The 23,908-nt window shown below is 39.1% G+C and overlaps 1 protein-coding gene across 10 annotated transcripts in view; it reads left to right on the plus strand.

Annotated features, from left to right (window-relative positions):
- The first annotated feature begins 3,007 nt into the window (after window positions 1-3,007).
- LOC139763692 (peroxisomal targeting signal 2 receptor-like) overlaps window positions 3,008-23,908 on the plus strand; it is a 50,252-nt gene continuing 29,351 nt past the window's right edge. For 2 of the 10 annotated variants that reach the window (XR_011716206.1, XM_071690012.1), the window contains exons 1-4: window positions 5,375-5,842; window positions 7,401-7,596; window positions 8,833-8,918; window positions 9,133-9,169. Coding sequence is in view for 2 of the 10 variants with exons in the window: in XM_071690012.1 (XP_071546113.1) it covers window positions 7,513-7,596; window positions 8,833-8,918; window positions 9,133-9,169 (207 nt within the window). In the remaining 8 variants the exon portion in view is untranslated. Of the gene's footprint in view, window positions 3,812-5,372; window positions 5,843-5,944; window positions 6,088-6,141; window positions 6,271-6,320; window positions 6,439-7,400; window positions 7,597-8,832; window positions 8,919-9,132; window positions 11,849-23,908 lie in introns of those variants that run through there. The other 8 variants (XR_011716209.1, XM_071690011.1, XR_011716213.1 and 5 more) reach the window with 8 other exon arrangements.

Genomic DNA, 23,908 nt, shown 5'->3' on the forward strand with positions numbered 1-23,908 from the left:
ACACACGCAAATATACATACCTACACAGCTTTCCATGGTTTACCCCAGACGCTTCACATGCCTTGATTCAATCCACTGACAGCACGTCAACCCCGGTATACCACATCGCTCCAATTCACTCTATTCCTTGCCCTTCTTTCACCCTCCTGCATGTTCAGGCCCCAATCACACAAAATCTTTTTCACTCCATCTTTCCACCTCCAATTTGGTCTCCCTCTTCTCCTCATTACCTCCACCTCCGACACATATATCCTCTTGGTCAATCTTTCCTCACTCATTCTCTCCATGTGCCCAAACCACTTCAAAACACCCTCTTCTGCTCTCTCAACCACGCTCTTTTTTATTTCCACACATCTCTCTTACCCTTACGTTACTCACTCGATCAAACCACCTCACACCACACATTGTCCTCAAACATCTCATTTCCAGCACATCCATCCTCCTGCGCACAACTCTATCCATAGCCCACGCCTCGCAACCATACAACATTGTTGGAACCACTATTCCTTCAAACATACCCATTTTTGCTTTCCGAGATAATGTTCTCGACTTCCACTCATTCTTCAAGGCCCCCAGAATTTTCGCCCCCTCCCCCACCCTATGATCCACTTCCGCTTCCATGGTTCCATCCGCTGCCAGATCCACTCCCAGATATGTAAAACACTTCACTTCCTCCAGTTTTTCTCCATTCAAACTCACCTCCCAATTGACTTGACCCTCAACCCTACTGTACCTAATAACCTTGCTCTTATTCACATTTACTCTTAACTTTCTTCTTCCACACACTTTACCAAACTCAGTCACCAGCTTCTGCAGTTTCTCACATGAATCAGCCACCAGCACTGTATCATCAGCGAACAACAACTGACTCACTTCCCAAGCTCTCTCATCCCCAACAGACTTCATACTTGCCCCTCTTTCCAAAACTCTTGCATTTACCTCCTTAACAACCCCATCCATAAACAAATTAAACAACCATGGAGACATCACACACCCCTGCCGCAAACCTACATTCACTGAGAACCAATCACTTTCCTCTCTTCCTACACGTACACATGCCTTACATCCTCGATAAAAACTTTTCACTGCTTCTAACAACTTTCCTCCCACACCATATATTCTTAATACCTTCCACAGAGCATCTCTATCAACTCTATCATATGCCTTCTCCAGATCCATAAATGCTACATACAAATCCATTTGCTTTTCTAAGTATTTCTCACATACATTCTTCAAAGCAAACACCTGATCCACACATCCTCTACCACTTCTGAAACCACACTGCTCTTCCCCAATCTGATGCTCTGTACATGCCTTCACCCTCTCAATCAATACCCTCCCATATAATTTACCAGGAATACTCAACAAACTTATACCTCTGTAATTTGAGCACTCACTCTTATCCCCTTTGCCTTTGTACAATGGCACTATGCACGCATTCCGCCAATCCTCAGGCACCTCACCATGAGTCATACATACATTAAATAACCTTACCAACCAGTCAACAATACAGTCACCCCTTTTTTTAATAGATTCCACTGCAATACCATCCAAACCTGCTGCCTTGCCGGCTTTCATCTTCCGCAAAGCTTTCACTACCTCTTCTCTGTTTACCAAATCATTTTCCCTAACCCTCTCACTTTGCACACCACCTCGACCAAAACACCCTATATCTGCCACTCTATCATCAAACACATTCAACAAACCTTCAAAATACTCACTCCATCTCCTTCTCACATCACCACTACTTGTTATCACCTCCCCATTTGCGCCCTTCACTGGTTCCCATTTGCTCCCTTGTCTTACGCACTTTATTTACCTCCTTCCAGAACATCTTTTTATTCTCCCTAAAATATATATATATATATATATATATATATATATATATATATATATATATATATATATATATATATATATATATATATATATATATATGTGTGTGTGTGTGTGTGTGTGTGTACATTGAGATGTATAGGTATGTATATTTGCGTGTGTGTGTGTGTACATTGTGTATGGGGGTGGGTTGGGCCATTTCTTTCGTCTGTTTCCTTGCGCTACCTCGCAAACGCGGGAGACAGCGACAAAGCAAAATAAATGATATATATATATATATATATATATATATATATATATATATATATATATATATATATATATATATATATATATATATATATATATATATCCTGGGGGCCTTGAAGAATGTGTGGAAGTCGAGAACATTATCTCGGAAAGCAAAAATGGGTATGTTTGAAGGAATAGTGGTTCCAACAATGTTGTATGGTTGCGAGGCGTGGGCTATGGATAGAGTTGTGCGCAGGAGGATGGATGTGCTGGAAATGAGATGTTTGAGGACAATGTGTGGTGTGAGGTGGTTTGATCGAGTGAGTAACGTAAGGGTAAGAGAGATGTGTGGAAATAAAAAGAGCGTGGTTGAGAGAGCAGAAGAGGGTGTTTTGAAGTGGTTTGGGCACATGGAGAGGATGAGTGAGGAAAGATTGACCAAGAGGATATATGTGTCGGAGGTGGAGGGAACAAGGAGAAGAGGGAGACCAAATTGGAGTTGGAAAGATGGAGTGAAAAAGATTTTGTGTGATCGGGGCCTGAACATGCAGGAGGGTGAAAGGAGGGCAAGGAATAGAGTGAATTGGAGCGATGTGGTATACCGGGGTTGACGTGCTGTCAGTGGATTGAAGCAAGGCATGTGAAGCGTCTGGGGTAAACCATGGAAAGCTGTGTAGGTATGTATATTTGCGTGTGTGGACGTATGTATATACATGTGTATGGGGGAGGGGGGGGGGGGGTTGGGCCATTTCTTTCGTCTGTTTCCTTGCGCTACCTCGCAAACGCGGGAGACAGCGACAAAGTATAATAAATAAAAATAAATAAAAAAAAAAATATATATATATATATATATATATATGCATTAGAAACCTAAGAATAGCGTTACTACTAAAAAAGATATTATGAGGCTCTGAAGGGAACCATATGATAATGAAAGGCTTAATTGAATTATTCAAAGAGGAACATTCATGCATTTCTATACCATCCCGAATTCGATTATTGCTGTGACCTGGTTGGTATTGAAATTTACGGAACAAACCTCGACTATCATAAATGATGGAAAGGATAATGTGAGGGAAAGAAAACAAAATAAGGAGGATTGGTGTATGGTGCAAAAGCCTTTCCATGTCTTATCTTCCTTCAATTTGATTTCTAGAAGAGTATTAAGAATACATATATCATGATTGAAATGAGACATAGAAATACAGAAAACTACTTTGGTGATGCTCATTACACATTGTGAACAAGACCTAAGGGAAGCGTTTTCTTTCATCATGTGATATGAGAGAAAACAAGAAAATGAAGGGCCTAACTACACTTAAGAACTCTATCCAAACTTAAAATGGCCATTTCTAAGGAAATTCTATAGTGAAATATAAAAGCGCAAACATAGAGATTTTATTTCGTTAGTTGTTTTTGTAAATAAATTCAGTAACGGGTCGATGAATATAAAATTCTAGGTATAGCATATTCCGTTGTATTACAAACAGACGACAATATCACAAGCTAAATGCATTCTTGGGCGATGGGGCTGAGGCGAGCGTTGTTGGCGGTTCTGGGGTGGAACAGAAATCATAACATGCTGGCCTTCCAAAGTGACGTCACGAGTGGGCGGAGTCTGATACCCGCCAGATTCAAGTTATAGTTTACTATCAGCCGTAGGAGGACGTTAGCCATGCAAGAGGAGGAAAACTACTCATATAAACCGCATTTTCATAAATTTCCACAGGATAAAGCGACAGAGGTAAGGTGTATTTTTTATATGAATTTGGTGAGATATTCATAAATATAAGGGTACTGTACTACAGTCATTGGACCTTGTTAATAGAATGCTGGATGGTAATTTATTAATATTTTTTTGTGCTTGAGTAAATTGTGATTGCTTTTCTAGAGTATGTATTTTATTGTCTTAATGGACTGCATAATGCAATTGCATTTGTGTTTATTTAAGCTTTGCCATTTCTTTGATATTGCTGGTTTTCAGGATTTTTGTAAATTCATGATTATTCCCCAGTTTGGCTTCTATGATTCTATCAATTTTCTTTTGCTTTGTTTTCATGTTTGGTTATTCTATAATTCATTTGTTATATTATTATATATACTGTGATTGTTTTGCAATTTGAGTAAAGGTTTTGTTATATTTTTTCCTTTTTATGTGTAATGAGCGAAAGGTAGTGATGCAAATTGGTGTAGGTGGCCCACGCTCGGAAAGGGACAGAGAGTGTAATAATAGTGTAATAAAGGCATCAGGGGCTAATAAAAGTACAGGGGTAGATGGTTTACGAGCAAGGTTCATAAAGGACGGGGCACCAGTACTAAAAGGACCAATAACACACTGTGAATCTCTATAAGTACAAGTGAAGTACTGGCTGGGCTAAAGGAAGTCAAACCTTTGTACGAAAAAGAATAATAGGCAAGAAGTAGGAAATTACAGACCAGTCAGTATACTAAATGTAATATCAAAAGTACTGGAAAGGGTTGTTTATGATCAATCAGCAAATTACTTGATGTCAAATAATATTACATACAATTTTGTCAGGATTCAGGGGAAAATACTCCACAAATACGTGTTTGGTCTACCTTTTAGACTTACTTAAAACTGATATATCAAAGGAAATTATACAGGACTTGCACTTTTGGACCTACAAAAAGCATTTAACACAGTTGCTCATCACATTTTTGTGTGAAAAATTAAAAGCAATGAGGATAAAGTCTGTGGAACAGTTTTACTCATATCTGACTGGAAGTAATCAGGTAGTTAATGAATTTTATTCCAAGTTTTGTAGTATAACTTGTGGAGTTCCACAGGGAAGTATTTTAGGACCACCGTTATTTTTATGCTAAGTAAATGACGAAAATTAGTGTCTCATGCCAACTTCTTCATGCTGATGACAGTATTTTAATTGTATCGCACAAGGATGCTGATGTTAGCTCAAATAGATTAGGAAAACAACTTGAAGCGTAGTAATTGGATTATTAATAAGAAAATGTAGTAATTGGATTATTAATAGGAAAATGCCTCTTCACCTAGGAAAATCCGAGAATCATGTAATAATTGGATGACTAATAACAAAATGTCTTCACCTAGGAAAAAACAAAGTTATGGTAGTAGGATCTAAAAGAAAATTAGATAAGGTAAATGATTTTACAATAACATGTAATGGTCAGATAATAAAAAGAGTAAAGTCAGTGAAGTACCTAGTAGTTTATTTGAACCAGTGTGCCTCGGGATTTAACCTGTCAGGTTATAACCAAGAAAATATATGCAAGATTAAAATTTGTATACGGACTGTTGGCGCCAGGGTTTTGAATGATGTTGACACTGACATCGTATGGGTTTGTCTACCTGAGCTGTGCAGCGGCGCATAAAATTTTGCCATGTTTACCGTAGCATTTAATTCTTTGTGAACACGTCAGTCTGTAAGATGCCTTATTGAATGTATAAGATCCCATTGTTGTTTGGAAGACATCATATTTACTCAGCGAAATAACTAATTTCAGTACACCACGAGACTCGAGCTGTTTGATAGCCCCCTTGTGTTGCTCCTCCTCGTGAGTTATTTTTCACCGGTTTTTCCTCCTATGGGACTTGTGTGGGAGGAACACGGACAAGTAAACGGGTTCACTCAGAAAAATAAGAAAATCTTATGTCCTGCTTTAATTTAACATCATTTTTATTATACTACCAGTTCCTGATAGTTCAGATGGACAGGATCAAGGATGGGCCTCCAGTCTTCAAAGGATCATTCATGTAGATGTGGACCTTTGGATGGAGGTACAAAAGTCCTTTCATGTCTCTTTGCCATTGGAACTAATGGATTACTACCAGTAAATGTGTCTTCAGTTTTAAACATGGCTGCAGTTGAAACAAATGCCCCATTTTTAGATTGCTATTATTGGAACCAGTTATCTTTTCCTGCAGTACAGAGCATTATTTGTGAAAGGTTCTTTTGAGACTACTGTAATTGATTTTTGGGGTTCAGTAATGCTGGTTGCCTGTGAAAGGGAAAAACAGCCTAGGTACTTATTCAATTTTATATCAAAGCCATCTCTACCTACCTGTATTTCTATTGTAAATGACATAGTTGCAATTGTCATTCTCAGCCATCAAAATAGAGTGCCATTTGAATGTTCTAAAAAGAACTTGAGCTGGAATTAGCCATTGTTTTCACATACTTCCCTCCACCCACTTTCAGTCCATCAGTAAGAAGCATTTTCACCATGTCACTCTATCTCAGAAAACTCCATCTTATCGCACTTTTAGGCCTTCCAATTCTGTATTTGTTAAATATTTACTGAATGTTATCCCTCCATCTCTTGTTAGGCCTGCTTGCTGGTCTTCTTCCAATCAATACCCAAGTTCAGGATATGGTACTGTACCAGAGTTTGATAATGAATAAGAAAATAGTGTGAATTAATTGCAAAAAATTGAGAACTTATAGTGGCTGAAAGAGGAAGATAGTATATGAAGTAATACATGTATGAATGAATATGCAGTAAAGCTTTTTCAAGGGAGTTAAGGAGGCTGAGACATGAAAGAGAATTAAAAGCTGGACATAGGAATGCATTGTAGAAAAAAATGACCAAACTTATATGATGAGGGCTTAATTGCACTTTGTTTTTGCATCTAGCAACAGGGAGAAGACTTCTAAAATTAATGATATATAGCAATATTATCAGCAAAAAAAGTACAGTTGAAGGACTTTCATTATGTCCGTTTTCTTTAACTGTAAAGAATTATGCACAGGTCAGTGAGGATTATTCTTGTTGAGACACTATCTGAATAGTGCAAAAATGGTGCTAATAAGAAATACGAGAAAGAAGTTTGAAAAAGCAGAGTTTAAGGGATTATAAAACCAGTGAACATAGTTTGAAAGATCAGAGCTAAGTTTTCTTCTTGAACTTTTCATGACTTATAGGTAGTCCATATTTGTTAATGTATTGAGTGTCCATCTTATGAATTTCATTGAATAATCTTGTGATGCATGAGACATATCTGCAGAGAAATGAGCCTGAACCAGGGTGGCCCACATCCATTCATATAACCAGATGAGAAATACTGACAAGAAAATTTCACCCATTTTTATTGTAGGATAAAGAAAATTTCACCCATTTTTATTGTAGGATAAAAGGTATAAACACTTGTTTTTCTGTCTACCTATCTATCACCATAACTCTGTTTCCAGTCAAACCACTCCTGAAAAAAACTGTCAACAGAAGTTAGGGAATGGAGTAGTTAAAGATTTCAGATTTTCACCCTGATTGTTTTATTGTGGAATCATTGAAACAATAAAAGATCCCATTTGCAGCTGATTTCTTCTCTGACATTTTAGGTGATGGGACACTGAGAATATTTGGAATGCAAAAAAGAAACTTCAGCCGTCAGTAACAATAAGTGCTTGTGAAGGGGAAGTCTTGAGCTGTCATTGGTGCAAGTACATCAAAATGTTTATTGCCACAGCAGGCACTGATGGTGCCATCCATGATTGGGATTCAGGACAGCCTGGGCAAGCAGCCTTGAATCTTGAGGTTAGCAACTTAAGTGTTTTCAGAGTTCTTTTTCTACTCTAAATGACTTATTTAGTTCTTTTCATACTTGTTTGCCATTTCCTGCTATCAAGGTAGCTTCAGGAACAGACAAAGAAAGACCTCATTTGCCCACATCCTTTCTTTAGCTGTCATGTGTCAAGGGTAATGATTTAATATTTTGTGTAAAAATATCATAACTCTCTGGGTAGAAGGAAATCAGGGTGGAGAGTGAGTGACAGTAAAGAGGTTGAGAAAATTGCCCCAGGAATGTAACCCAACTTTAGCCTCTTGAATAATGTATCACCTATTTGTTTTATACTTTACAGGATTTATGATTATGTGCTAGATGGGGCTGATGTCCTAATGTTTGCAGATATTGGACTATCCTCTGATTGAAAGCATATGTTATGTCAGATTACCATTGCCAGAGTATTACTGTAAGTCATGTGGTTAACAAGAGTGTGGAGAAAATGTTGGTAAAATAAGTGTGCTGTTTTTGAAAAGTGAATTCTTGTACAGTATAAGGAATTGAAAAAACTCAGAAAAGTGTTTAGAGTGATATGCAAGTAAGGTTCTCTGGTGGTACTGACATATCCATGGATACCTAAGGCATCCAACCTGTTCATATTATTCTTTGTTTGTTAATATTAGAACGCTTTGTGTGGATTATTGTTAAGCCATATTGTATACCTATATGTGGAGTGAAAAAGATTTGAGCAATTGGAGCCTGAACATATAGTAGGGTGAAAGGTGTGCACAGGATAAAGTGTATTGAGAAAATGCAATATACTTGGGTTGACATGTTGTCAACATACTGAACCTGGACATGTGATGCATCTTTGGTAAACCATGGAAAAGTCTTTGGGGCCTGGTTGTGGATTTGTGGATAGGGAGCTGTGGTTTTGTTGCATTAAACGTGACAGCCAGAGAATGATGTGAGCAGCTGTGGCCTTTCTTCATCTGTTTATAGCACTACCTTCCTAACACAGGAAATGGCAATAGAGTATGATGAAGAAAGGTATATATTATAGATTTACTTTTAGTGATGATGTGGATTCCTAACTTTTATATATGTATCTTATAAAGGGTTTGTGTAAAGATTATGTGGTTAACTCTTTTTTTGATCATCTTATTGGCATAAGCATTATCTCCAGAAATGCCATATACTTTATATTTTTACATATTGCTTTTATATGGTCACAGTGTGAGATGCATCAGTATCCCAAATTGTTTCAGGGACATGGATATCCAGTACGCAGAGTAAAGTTCTCTCCTTTCATAGAGACCCAGTTGTCTTCAATGTCTTATGATTATACTACAAGGTATAGTATGGTACAGGACTTACATTTGTCTAGTGGATAGATATAGGATTTATGATGAAAAAAGTAACATGGCTATGGTATGTCAAATATGTGCTATGCTAGTTGAGTGTGCTTCCATAGATTTTTTGCTGTCTACACTAGACTGATAAAGGACCATATTTGAACTTCAGGTTTATTCTGTCAAAGTGCCTTCACTGATTTTTATTTTTTTCAGAATTGGGGATCACAAACTACCTTCTCCATGTCTGAAGGTGATGGACAACCACTGAGTTTGTTTATGACTTAGATTTCTCAAACCATGTTGAAGGGTTAATGGGAAATTGTGCATGGGATTAAACAGTTGGAATTTATAATCTTGGTAAACCATATCAAGCTCCACAACAGCCCTCATAATGCCTGTGAATATGTTTGTGATGCTAAGCATTATAAGATGTCTCCTGTAAACCATATGTCTATCTTAGTATTTTGGATTTGATGAAATCTGTGAGTTGTAATGTATTGATTTTCTCCATCAGTCTGCTGGAACACTTTTGGAAAATAATCTGTATGTGTATTTTGTATGATATATAAATTTGTCTTCTAATATTGTAAATCTGAGTTATTTACATGGATGTTTATTATAAAATGTGCCTTCAAGAATCATGATTCAACAAAAAGCAGCAGATGAAATGCAAAATTCAACATCTTAATTGTTTTGAATCTTTTTATTGGCTCTTTTTCTCTTATAGTTTTTTATGTTCAACTCTAGACCTCAGCACAAAGCTTAGAATTGAATCTCCTCTTAGAAAGCTGCATTAGGACCTATTTGCGATATAAAAAACAGAAATAGAATCTTTCCGACTTTGTGTGACATTGATTGAAGTAGTTCTCTAACTTCATAAAGATGAAAGGCCTTAAAGAATGATTTACAAACAGTAAAAGAACTGTATTAGTATTTCAAAGGAAAATTAAGAAATATTCTGTATTTATGTTACCCTCATTCCAAGTATATTTCTGAGAAGTATTGAGCATTCTACCTCCATTACAGAGATATTTTGCTTCTTGGAATTTATATCTGCAGCCTCCTTGTATGTAATATGGAAATAATGTTAATCTTAAATATGGTTTAGACTAAGCTGTAATATTCCAGACCAAATATACCCAAAGACTTGTCATTTTTTTAAAGTAACAACACTCAGACATTTAGTAAAATGTCTCAAGCCTTTCCAATGGTATATGTTGTGTTTACTTGTAATAATGGCCACCATATATAACCCTTTTTCAGGCTACTACTGAAAATTGGATTTGTATTTTTCCTTGTTTTCTTATTCATCAAAGATTGCATTATATTGCATACTGTGAGTTCCAAAGCATGCTGTTTCATGCTCAAATAATTTTTAAGGTAGTCTTCTGTGCTTTTCTTATATTGTAACCCAGCTTCCTGGTAATGTTCCTTTAGTGATCTTCATGCAGTATGTTTCTTAGAACTGTAAAACATTCTAAAAGATACATAAATAGTTTGGGTGCAATGAATTTTGAAGTTACTTTTTTTGTGTATATGTCATATGATAGTACAAATAGGATAAAAGAGTCAGAGGATAATGTTTTGATATAACTTTAATGCTCTGTATTTTTGGCTAACCTAGCCTAATCTATCCAGAATTGAACCACATCCATCTTACCTTAGCTTAACCTTTACCCAACGAACCAAAACTGATCAGCATTAAATTGATTGGAATGTTAAAGTTCCACAGTCCTGATATCCACAGGAAATTTTTTTTTAGGGGGGCTAACCTAACCTAACTAGATATACCCTAAGCATAACATCAGAACCTAATCCTAACCATACCCCAAACTGACCCAAGCCTGCCTAACGTAGAGTAACTTAAACCAGCCAAGTGTTACACTTCCCATATTTCAATCTTAACTACTTTGTAAAAACAAAACAACACAAAACGAAGAAAATGTTACCAGTAAGCTGTTTATGTATTTACATTTTATTTTCATTTATTTATTATACTTAGTCACTGTCTCCCACGTTAGCTAGGTAGCACAAGGAAATAGATGAAAGAATGGCCCACCCCATACACATGCATGTACATAAACGTCCACACACACACATATACATACCTATACATTTCAACATGTACATACACAGACATATACATATGTACACATGTACATATTCATACTTGCTGCCTTCATCCATTTCTGTCGCCATCCCGCCACACATGAAATGACACCCCCTTCCCCCCCGCATGTATACTAGGTAGTGCTAGGAAAAGACAACAAAGGCCACATTCGTTCACACTCAGTCTCTAGCTGTCATGTGTCATGCACCAAAACCACAGCTCCCTTTACACATCCAGGCCCCACAAAACTCTCCATGGTTTACCCCAGACGCTTCACATGCCCTGGTGCAATCCATTGACAGCACATCGACCCTAGTATACCACAGCATTCCAATTCACTTTATTCCTTGCACTCCTTTCATCCTCCAGCATGTTCAGACCCCGATCGCTCAAAATCTTTTCACTCCATCCTTCCCCCTCCAATTTGGCCTCCCACTTCTCATTCCCTCTACCTCTGACACATATATCCTCTTTGTCATAATTAACAGTGATAAACGTTTTGTTGGGAGGGACTGTTACATTTTTCATAAATAACTGAAAAAAAAAAAAAGTGTTGGGAGGGAATGAGAGCTTCCCTTGGTGGGAATGTTGTATGTTTGTAACTGTAAGCGACAGAAAGGACCATAACACACGTGCATGGCTTCCCGTGTTCGGTGGCCATTCCTGGCCTCCCGTACCTGGCCCCCCGTTCTCGGTGGCCGTGCTCATCCTCCCATGCTTGGTGGTTGTGCTCGGTGGCCGTGCCTGGCAGCCGTGGTGGAAGATTTTGTATGTTTTGATGCACACTTGTGGCGCTGTTGGCTCCGGCGGTCAGTGTAGGTAAGGTTGTGTTGTAGGTTAGGTTATGTGTATCTCATGTTGTAATCAGAGGCGTATCTAGTGGAAATAGCAAATATGGCAAGCACTGAAATTGTGCCCGTGGCTTGATTAAAAATTTACATACACTGGATGTATATAAAGATACATACAGTGTAATTATAAACTGTTGATGAGTTAGGCCATACTTAAATTTATATAAACTCGTAAAGACAAAGACTTATTGACCAGAATTGTAACATAGAAGCGGTAATGCAACTGATAGTAGCAAAATATTACTATAGTTAAAAAGTAGGCGAGCTTTTTTACCTCACAAAACCAAACCGTAAAAAATGTCAGTCAGATAGCACATGTCAAAAACAAACCTGTTGAGCGGTTCCCCCCTTCAAGTGGAGCTTAGGGCACCTGCTCTACTTGCCATACCCTAGATATAGCACTAATTACCTTCAATTTTTGGTATTTTTCTCAAAAATAAGATTTCCTTTAAAAACTCATTGTAAGAAGTACTTTTCATACTGAATACAAATCTGGTGTTAAAATAACGTTTAGTCCTCTTAACACCTAGTTAAGCTGTTAGATGAAGTCACTTTTAAAATATTTCTGTACCTTTGCATCTTATTTATTAAGTATGTATTGGTAATGAGAGCATTATATATATTTTTCATGATTATTTCAAGTATAGAAGTGTTCGAATATCTTCTCATTCAATTTTGAAACAAAGTTTTTTGAGCTAGAAATACCCTGAATTTTTGGCATTTTTCTCAGAAAAATAGATTTCCTTTAAAAACTCATCATAAGAAGTGTTTTTCATGCTGAATACAAATTTGGTGTTAAAATAACATTTAGTCCTCTTGATGACACTTAATGAAGCTGTTAAATGAAGATTTTAAAAATATTTTCTGCTTCTGTGCATCGTATTTATTGGGTATCTGTCAGTGACTGAGAGCATTCTGATATATTTTCCATGATTATTTTGAGTATAGAAGTGTTTGAATATCTTATCTTTAAATTTTGAAATAAAAAATTTTAAGCTAAATCTTGTGAAAAATACCTTTAATTTCTGGTATTTTTCTCGGAAAAATAATTTCCCTTTAAAAACTCGTCATAAGAAGTATTTTTCATGCTGAATACAAGTCTGATGTTAAAATGATGTTTAGTCGTCTTTATGACATTTAATTGAGCTGTTAAATGAAATCAATTTATTAAAGATATATTTTGTTCCATTGCATCATATTTGCTGAGTTTGTATCAGTAACTGAGAGCATTATGGTATATTTTCCATGATTATTTTGAGTGTAGAAGTGTTTGAATGTCTTATAAAGATACCCTTCAGTTTTTGGTATCAGTGACAGAGCATTATGATATATTTTCCATGATTATTTTAAGTTTAGAAGTGTTTTAATATCTTATCTTTCAAGTTTGAAACAAAAAGTTTTTTCAGCTAAAAAATACCCTGAACCTTCAGTTTTTGGTATTTTTCTCAAAAAAATAGATTTCCTTTAAAAACTCATTATGAGAAGGATTTTTCATGCTGAATACAAATCTGGAGTTAAAAATAATGTTCAGTTGTCTTAACGACACTCAATTAAGCTGTTAAGTAAAGATTTTAAAATATTTTCTGGTTCTTTGTGTCATATTTACTGGGTATGTCTCAGTGACTGAGAGCATTATGATATATTTTCCATGATTATTTCAATATAGAAGTGTTTGAATATCTTATCTTTTAGTTTTGGAACGAAAGGTTTTTTGGAGCTAGAAATTATCCTGAACTATTTTATTACCTTCATTTTTTGGTATTTTTCTTAGAAAATAGATTTCCTTTAAACACTAGTTAAAAGAAGTATTTTTCATGCTGAATGCAAATCTGGTGTTAAAATGACGTTTAGTCATCTTCATGACATTTAATTAAGCTGTTAAATGAAATCAATTTAAAGACATTTTTTTGTTCCCTTGCATCGTATTTACTTAGTTTGTATCAGTAATTGAGAGCATTATGATATATTTTCCATTATTATTTTAAGTTTAGAAGTGTTTCAATATTTTATCATGAAAGCTTTGCGGAAGATGAAAGCCAGCAAGGTGGTGGCTTTGGATGGTATTGCAGTGGAATTTATTAAAAAAAGGGGGTGGCTGTGTTGTTGACTGGTTGGTAAGAATATTCAGTGTATGTATGGTTCATGGTGAAGTGCCTGAGGATTGGCCGAATGCATGCATAGTGCCTTTGTACAAAGGCAAAGGGGATAAAGGTTAGTGTTCAAATTACAGAGGTATAAGTTTGTTGAGTATTCCTGGGAAATTATATGGGAGGGTATTGATTGAGAGGGTCAAGGCATGTGCAGGGCATCAGATTGGGGAAGAGCAGTGTGGTTTCAGAAGTGGTAGAGGATGTGTGGATTAGGTGTTTGCTTTGAAGATTTTTTTTTTTTTTTTTTTTTTTTGCCGCTGTCTCCCGCGTTTGCGAGGTAGCGCAAGGAAACAGACGAAAGAAATGGCCCAACCCACCCCCATACACATGTATATACATACGTCCACACAAGCAAATATACATACCTACACAGCTTTCCATGGTTTACCCCAGACGCTTCACATGCCTTGATTCAATCCACTGACAGCACGTCAACCCCAGTATACCACATCGCTCCAATTCACTCTATTCCTTGCCCTCCTTTCACCCTCCAGCATGTTCAGGCCCCGATCACACAAAATCTTTTTCACTCCATCTTTCCACCTCCAATTTGGTCTCCCTCTTCTCCTCGTTCCCTCCACCTCCGACACATATATCCTCTTGGTCACTCTTTCCTCACTCATTCTCTCCATGTGACCAAACCATTTCAAAATACCCTCTTCTGCTCTCTCAACCACGCTCTTTTTATTTCCACACATCTCTCTTACCCTTACGTTACTTACTCGATCAAACCACCTCACACCACACATTGTCCTCAAACATCTCATTTCCAGCACATCCATCCTCCTGCGCACAACTCTATCCATAGTCCACGCCTCACAACCATACAACATTGTTGGAACCACTATTCCTTCAAACATACCCATTTTTGCTTTCCGAGATAATGTTCTCGACTTCCACACATTCTTCAAGGCTCCCAGAATTTTCGCCCCCTCCTCCACCCTATGATCCACTTCCGCTTCCATGTTTCCATCCGCTGCCAGATCCACTCCCAGATATCTAAAACACTTCACTTCCTCCAGTTTGTCTCCATTTAAACTCACCTTTGAAGAATGTATGTGAGAAATACTTAGAAAAACAGATGAACTTGTGTGTAGCATTTATGGATCTGGAGAAGGCATATGATAGATTTGATAGAGATGCTCTGTGGAAGGTATTAAGAGTATATGGTGTGGGAGGTAAGTTGCTAGAAGCAGTGAAAAGTTTTCATCAAGGATGTAAGGCATGGGTATGAGTAGGAAGAGAGGAAAGTGATTAGTTCCCAGTGAATGTTGGTTTGTGGCAGGGGTGCATGATGTCTCCATGGTTGTTTAATTTGTTTATGGATGGGGTTGTTAGGGAGGTGAATGTAAGAGTTTTGGAGAGGGGGGGCAAGTATGCAGTCTGTTGTGGATGAGAGGGCTTGGGAAGTGAGTCAGGTGTTGTTCCCTGATGATACAGCGCTGGTGGCTGATTTAAGTGAGAAACTGCAGAAGCTGATGACTTAGTTTGGTAAAGTGTGTGAAAGAAGAAAGCTGAGCATAAATGTGAATAACAACAAGGTTATTAGGTTCAGTAGGGTTAAGGGACAATCAGATTGGGAGGTAAGTTTGAATGAAGAAAAGCTGGAGGAATTGAAGTGTTTTAGATATCTGGGAGTGGATTTAGCAGCAGATGGAACCAGGGAAGCGGAAGTGAGTCACATGGTGGCGGAGGGGGTGATGGTTCTAGGAGTGTTGAAGAATGTGTGGAAGGCAAGAACGTTATCTCAGGGAGCATAAATGGGTATGTTTGAAGGAATATTCGTTCCAACAATGTTATATTGTTGCAAGGCATGAGCTATACATAGGGTTGTGCGGAGGAGGGTGGATGTGTTGGAAATGAAATGTTTGAGGAGAATATGTGGTGTGAGGTGGTTTGATCGAGTAAGTAATGATAGGGTAAGAGAGATGTGTGGTAAGAAAATGAGTGTGGTTGAGAGAGCAGAAGAGGGTGTTTTGAAATGGTTTGGTCACATGGAGAGAATGAGTGAGGAAAGACTGACCAAGAGGATATATGTATCAGAGGTGAAGGGAACGAGGAGAAGTGGGAGACCAAATTGGAGGTGGAAGGATGGAGTGAAAAAGATTTTGAGTGATTGGGGCTTGAACATACAGGAGGGCGAAAGGCATGCAAGGAATAGAGTGAATTGGAACGATGTGGTATACTGGGGTCGATGTGCTGTCAATGGATTGAACCAGGGCATGTGAAGGGTCTGAGGTTACCCATGGAAAGTTTTGTAGAGCCTGGATGTGGAAAGGGAGCTGTGATTTCAGTGCATTACACATTACAGCCAGAGACTGAGTGTGAACGAATGTGGCCTTTGTTGTCTTTTCCTAGCGCTATCTCGCGCCCATGCGGGAGTAGGGGGGTGCCATTTCATGTGTGGCGTGGTAGTGACGGAAATGGATGAAGGCAGCATGTATGAATATGCACATGTGTATATATGTATATGTGTGTGTATGTATATGTATGTATACATTGAAATGTATAGGTATGTATATGTGTGTGTGTGTGGGCGTGTATATATATACATGTGTATGTGTGTAGGTTGGGCCATTCTTTTGTCTGTTTCCATGCTTTACCTCGCTAATGTGGGAGACAGCAACAAAGTATAGTGAATAAATAAATGTAAATGTATATGTATATGTGTGTGTCAGAAAAAAAAAAGCTCAGAGTGTGCTCTGTGACTGGAGAAGAATTCAAGTTCAACATATACACTGTTTATTTTGTGTGGGCTTTCTGTCAAACTGATGAAATCTACTAATACAGTTATAATCAGGCTGATAACCTTCTAATTTTATCATTCCATATAGTGATTTTGGGGAAACAGTCCATGAATAAATGGCAAATAAGATGGAGTAATTGTGCAACTAATCAAAAGCTAAAAAGTATATGATCAAAGATAAAAAAATGGGGCTACAGTCATCTCTTATACAAACTAATTTCCAAGATACATTACATTCTTTTGAAAAGTCTGATTGTCGCATGTTGAAATGTGAATTTCTTTTTATTTGATTGTGAATGAATTGATAGTAGAATTTATTGTAGGATTGGCAGAAAGCATGCATAGTGCCATTGTACAAAGGCAAAGAGGATAAAGTTGAGTGTTCAAACTACAGAGGCATAAGTTTGTTGAGTATTCCTGGGAAATTATATGGGAGGGTATTGATTGAGAGGGTAAAGGTATGTACAGAGCATCAGATTGGGGAAGAGCAGTGTGGTTTCAGAAGTGGTAGAGGATGTGTGGATCAGGTGGTTGCTTTGAAGAATGTATGTGAGAAGTACTTAGAAAAAACAGATGGATTTGCATGTAGCATTTATGGATCTGGAGAAGACACATGATAGGGTTGATAGCGATGCTTTGTGGAAGGTTTTAAGGGTATGTGGTGTGGGAGGTAAGTTGCTAGAAGCAGTGAAAAGTTTTTACCAAGGATGCAAGGCATGTTAAGAAGGGAGGAGATTGATTGGTTCTCGGTGAATGTCAGTCTGCAGCAGGGGTGTGTGATGACCCCATGGTTGTTTAATTTGTTTATGGATGGGGTGGTCAGGGAGGTAAATGCAAAAGTTTTGGAGAGAGGGGGCGAGTATGCAGTCTGTTGGGGATGAGAGGGCCTAGGAAGTGAGTCAGTTGTTTGCCGATGATACAGCTCTAGTGGTTGATTTGAGTGAGAAACTGCAACAAGTTGAGGACAGAGTTTGGGAAAGTGTGTGAAAGGAGGAAGTTGAGAGTAATTGTGAATAAGAGCAAGGTTATTAGGTTCAGCAGGGTTGAGGGACAAGTTAAATGGGAGATATGTTTGAATGAATGGAGAAAAACTGGAGGAAGTGAAGTGTTTTAGATATCTGGGAGTGAACTTTACAGCAGATAGAACCATGGAAGTGGAAGTGAGTCACTGGGGAGGGAGCAAAGGTTCTGGGAGCATTGAAGAATGTGTGGAAGGAGAGAACGTTATCTTGGAGAGTAAAAATGGGTATGTTTGAAGGAATAGTGGTTCCAACAATGTCATGTGGTTGTGAGGCATGGGCTATAGATGGGGTTGTATGGAGGAGGGTGGATGTGTTGGAGGTGAAATGTTTGAGAACAATGTGTGTGAGGTGATTTGATCGAGTAAGTAATGTAAGGGTAATAGAGATGTGTGGAAATGAAAAGAGTATGGTTGAGATAGCAGAAGAGGGTGTGTTGAAATGGTTTGGTCATATGGAGAGAATTAGTGAGGAAATATTGACAGAGAAGATGTATGTGTCAGAGGTGGAAGTAACAAGGAGAAGCAGGATACCAAATTGGAGGTGGAAGGATGGAGTGAAAAAGATTTTAAGTGATCAGGGCCTGAAAATACAGGAGGATGAGAGGCATTCAAGGAATGAAGTGAATTGGAACAATGGTGCATACCGGGGGACGATGTACTGTTGTACTGTTAATGGACTGAATCAGGGCATGTGAAGCATCTGGGGTAAACCATGGAAAGGTCTGTGGGGCCTGGATGTGTTTAGGATGTGGTTTTGTTGCATTACACGTGACAACTAAAGACTGAGTGTGAACAAATGTGGCCTTTTTGTCTGTATTCCTGCCGCTACCTCGCTGAAGCAGGGGATAGCGATGCTGTTTTACTGTGGGGCAGGTTAGCTACAGGAATGGATGAAGACAAGCAAGTATGAATATGTACATGTGTATGTATGTAATGTCTGCATATGAGGATGTATATGTATGTATATGTTATGTATATGTTAAGAGCAAGGTTATTAGGTACAGTAGGGTTGAGGGTCAAGTCAGTTGGGAGGTAAGTTTGAATGGAGGAATGGAGGAAGTAAAGTGTTTTAGATATCTGGGAGTGGATCTGGCAGCGGATGGAACCATGGAAGCGGAAGTGAATCACAGGGTGGGGGAGGGGGCGAAATTTCTGGGAGCCTTGAAGAATGTTTGGAAGTCGAGAACATTATCTCGGAAAGCAAAAATGGGTATGTTTGAAGGAATAGTGGTTCCAACAATGTTGTATGGTTGCGAGGCGTGGGCTATGGATAGGGTTGTGTGCAGGAGGGTGGATGTGCAGGAAATGAAATGTTTGAGGACAGTATGTGGTGTGAGGTGGTTTGATCGAATAAGTAATGTAAGGGTAAGAGAGATGTGTGGAAATAAAAAGAGCGTGGTTGAGAGAGCAGAAGAGGGTGTTTTGAAATGGTTTGGTCACATGGAGAGAATGAGTGAGGAAAGATTGACCAAGAGGATATGTGTGTCGGAGGTGGAGGGAACGAGGAGAAGTGGGAGACCAAATTGGAGGTGGAAAGATGGAGTGAAAAAGATTTTGTGTGATCGGGGCCTGAACATGCAGGAGGGTGAAAGGCGGGCAAGGAATAGAGTGAATTGGAACGATGTGGTATACCGGGGTTGACGTGCTGTCATTGGATTGAATCAGGGCATGTGAAGCGTCTGGGGTGGGCCATAGAAAGTTCTGTGGGGCCTGGATGTGGAAAGGGAGCTGTGGTTTCGGGCATTATTACATGACAGCTAGAGACTGAGTGTGAACGAATGGGGCCATTGTTGTCTTTTCCTAGTGCTACCTTGCACACATGAGGGGGGAGGGGGGTTGTTATTTCATGTGTGGCGAGGTGGCGATGGGAATGAATAAAGGCAGACTATGAATTATGTACATGTGTATATATGTATATGTCTTTGTGTGTATATATATGTATACGTTGAGATATATACGAGACTGCAAATGGAAGCATCAGTGAAGGGAGCTTATGGGGAAGTGGTAGTAGGTAAGGAAGAGATGAAGAGGAGATAGATTGAGTGTTTTGAGGTACTCTTGAATGTATTACTTGATAGTGTGGCAGATGTGAAGTGTATAAGATCAGGATGGTATGCAAAGTGAGACATTCATGGCAAGGGGTTTGGTGAGAAGAGAAGTCATTGTAAAATCCTTGTGTATGATGAAGTGTGGCAGCAGCTGGAGTGGATGCAAAGGGGATAAGAGTGAGTGGTCAAATTACAGAGGTATAAGTTTGTTGAGTATTCCTGGTAAATTATATGGGAGGGTATTGATTGAGAGGGTGAAGGCATGTACAGAGCATCAGATTGGGGAAGAGCAGTGTGGTTTCAGAAGTGGTAGAGGATGTGTGGATCAGGTGTTTGCTTTGAAGAATGTATGTGAGAAATACTTAGAAAAGCAAATGGATTTGTATGTAGCATTTATGGATCTGGAGAAGGCATATGATAGAGTTGATAGAGATGCTCTGTGGAAGGTATTAAGAATATATGGTGTGGGAGGCAAGTTGTTAGAAGCAGTGAAAAGTTTTTATCGAGGATGTAAGGCATGTGTACGTGTAGGAAGAGAGGAAAGTGATTGGTTCTCAGTGAATGTAGGTTTGCGGCAGGGGTGTGTGATGTCTCCATGGTTGTTTAATTTGTTTATGGATGGGGTTGTTAGGGAGGTGAATGCAAGAGTTTTGGAAAGAGGGGCAAGTATGAAGTCTGTTGGGGATGAGAGAGCTTGGGAAGTGAGTCAGTTGTTGTTCGCTGATGATACAGCACTGGTGGCTGATTCATGTGAGAAACTGCAGAAGCTGGTGACTGAGTTTGGTAAAGTGTGTGAAAGAAGAAAGTTAAGAGTAAATGTGAATAAGAGCAAGGTTATTAGGTACAGTAGGGTTGAGGGTCAAGTCAATTGGGAGGTGAGTTTGAATGGAGAAAAACTGGAGGAAGTGAAGTGTTTTAGATAACTGGGAGTGGATCTGGCAGCGGATGGAAGCGGAAGTGGATCATAGGGTGGGGGAGGGGGCGAAAATTCTGGGAGCCTTGAAGAATGTGTGGAAGTCGAGAACATTATCTCGGAAAGCAAAAATGGGTATGTTTGAAGGAATAGTGGTTCCAACAATGTTGTATGGTTGCGAGGCATGGGCTATGGATAGAGTGGTGCGCTGGAGGATGGATGTGCTGGAAATGAGATGTTTGAGGACAATGTGTGGTGTGAGGTGGTTTGATCGAGTAAGTAACGTAAGGGTAAGAGAGATGTGTGGAAATAAAAAGAGCGTGGTTGAGAGAGCAGAAGAGGGTGTTTTGAAATGGTTTGGGCACATGGAGAGAATGAGTGAGGAAAGATTGACCAAGAGGATATATGTGTCGGAGGTGGAGGGAACGAGGAGAAGAGGGAGACCAAATTGGAGGTGGAAAGATGGAGTGAAAAAGATTTTGTGTGATTGGGGCCTGAACATGCAGGAGGGTGAAAGGAGGGCAACGAATAGAGTGAATTGGAGCGATGTGGTATACCGGGGTTGACGTGCTGTCAGTGGATTGAATCAAGGCATGTGAAGCGTCTGGGGTAAACCATGGAAAGCTGTGTAGGTATGTATATTTGCGTGTGTGGACGTATGTATATGCATGTGTATGGGGGTGGGTTGGGCCATTTCTTTCGTCTGTTTCCTTGCGCTACCTCGCAAACGCGGGAGACAGCGACAAAGCACAAAAAAAAAAAAAAAATGAGTGGATGGGCCATTCTTCTTCTGTTTCGTGGCGCTACCTCACTGAATCTCTTTGAGTTTGGCTTATATCTGTTTCATTAGATAGTGTATAAGGTTATTTAGAAATTGGAAGATACCATTTGTATAACTGTAAAGTTATTAACTACCCTAGGTTTACACACAGTTTTCTTTAAATGTTAACACCAAAAAGTAAGGTCAAGAGTAAGTGCAGAGTGCATGTATATATATATATATATATATATATATATATATATATATATATATATATATATATATATATATATAAGAGAAGAAAGAGAAGAGAGAGGCATTTGGACGATTTTTGCAGGGAAAAAATGCAATTGAGTGGGAGAAGTATAAAAGAAAGAGACAGGAGGTCAAGAGAAAGGTGCAAGAGGTGAAAAAAAGGGCAAATGAGAGTTGGGGTGAGAGACTATCAGTAAATTTTAGGGAGAATAAAAAGATGTTCTGGAAGGAGGTAAATAAAGTGCGTAAGACAAGGGAGCAAATGGGAACTTCAGTGAAGGGCGTAAATGGGGAGGTGATAACAAGTAATGGTGATGTGAGAAGGAGATGGAATGAGTATTTTGAAGGTTTGTTGAATGTGTCTGATGACAGAGTGGCAGATATAGGGTGTTTGGGTCGAGGTGGTGTGCAAAGTGAGAGGGTTAGGGAAAATGATTTGGTAAACAGAGAAGAGGTAGTAAAAGCTTTGCGGAAGATGAAAGCCGGCAAGGCACTAGGTTTGGATGGTATTGCAGTGGAATTTATTAAAAAAGGGGGTGACTGTATTGTTGACTGGTTGGTAAGGTTATTTAATGTATGTATGACTCATGGTGAGGTGCCTGAGGATTGGCGGAATGCGTGCATAGTGCCATTGTACAAAGGCAAAGGGGATAAGAGTGAGTGCTCAAATTACAGAGGTATAAGTTTGTTGAGTATTCCTGGTAAATTATATGGGAGGGTATTGATTGAGAGGGTGAAGGCATGTACAGAGCATCAGATTGGGGAAGAGCAGTGTGGTTTCAGAAGTGGTAGAGGATGTGTGGATCAGGTGTTTGCTTTGAAGAATGTATGTGAGAAATACTTAGAAAAGCAAATGGATTTGTATGTAGCATTTATGGATCTGGAGAAGGCATATGATAGAGTTGATAGAGATGCTCTGTGGAAGGTATTAAGAATATATGGTGTGGGAGGCAAGTTGTTAGAAGCAGTGAAAAGTTTTTATCGAGGATGTAAGGCATGTGTACGTGTAGGAAGAGAGGAAAGTGATTGGTTCTCAGTGAATGTAGGTTTGCGGCAGGGGTGTGTGATGTCTCCATGGTTGTTTAATTTGTTTATGGATGGGGTTGTTAGGGAGGTAAATGCAAGAGTCTTGTAAAGAGGGGCAAGTATGAAGTCTGTTGGGGATGAGAGAGCTTGGGAAGTGAGTCAGTTGTTGTTCGCTGATGATACAGCGCTGGTGGCGGATTCATGTGAGAAACTGCAGAAGCTGGTGACGGAGTTTGGTAAAGTGTGTGGAAGAAGAAAGTTAAGAGTAAATGTGAATAAGAGCAAGGTTATTAGGTACAGTAGGGTTGAGGGTCAAGTCAATTGGGAGGTGAGTTTGAATGGAGAAAAACTGGAGGAAGTGAAGTGTTTTAGATATCTGGGAGTGGATCTGGCAGCGGATGGAACCATGGAAGCGGAAGTGGATCATAGGGTGGGGGAGGGGGCGAAAATTTTGGGAGCCTTGAAAAATGTGTGGAAGTCGAGAACATTATCCCGGAAAGCAAAAATGGGTATGTTGAAGGAATAGTAGTTCCAACAATGTTGTATGGTTGCGAGGCATGGGCTATGGATAGAGTTGTGCGCAGGAGGATGGATGTGCTGGAAATGAGATGTTTGAGGACAATGTGTGGTGTGAGGTGGTTTGATCGAGTAAGTAACGTAAGGGTAAGAGAGATGTGTGGAAATAAAAAGAGCGTGGTTGAGAGAGCAGAAGAGGGTGTCTTGAAATGGTTTGGGCACATGGAGAGAATGAGTGAGGAAAGATTGACCAAGAGGATATATGTGTCGGAGGTGGAGGGAACGAGGAGAAGAGGGAGACCAAATTGGAGGTGGAAAGATGGAGTGAAAAGGATTTTGTGTGATCGGGGCCTAAACATGCAGGAGGGTGAAAGGCGTGCAAGGAATAGAGTGAATTGGAGCGATGTGGTATACAGGGGTTGACGTGCTGTCAGTGGATTGAATCAGGGCATGTGAAGCGTCCGGGGTAAACCATGGAAAGCTGTGTAGGTATGTATATTTGCGTGTGTGGACGTGTGTATGTACATGTGTATGGGGGGGTTGGGCCATTTCTTTCGTCTGTTTCCTTGCGCTACCTCGCAAACGCGGGAGAC

This window comes from Panulirus ornatus, chromosome 47 (genome assembly GCF_036320965.1).
Source record: "Panulirus ornatus isolate Po-2019 chromosome 47, ASM3632096v1, whole genome shotgun sequence".
Classification (NCBI taxonomy): domain Eukaryota; kingdom Metazoa; phylum Arthropoda; class Malacostraca; order Decapoda; family Palinuridae; genus Panulirus; species Panulirus ornatus.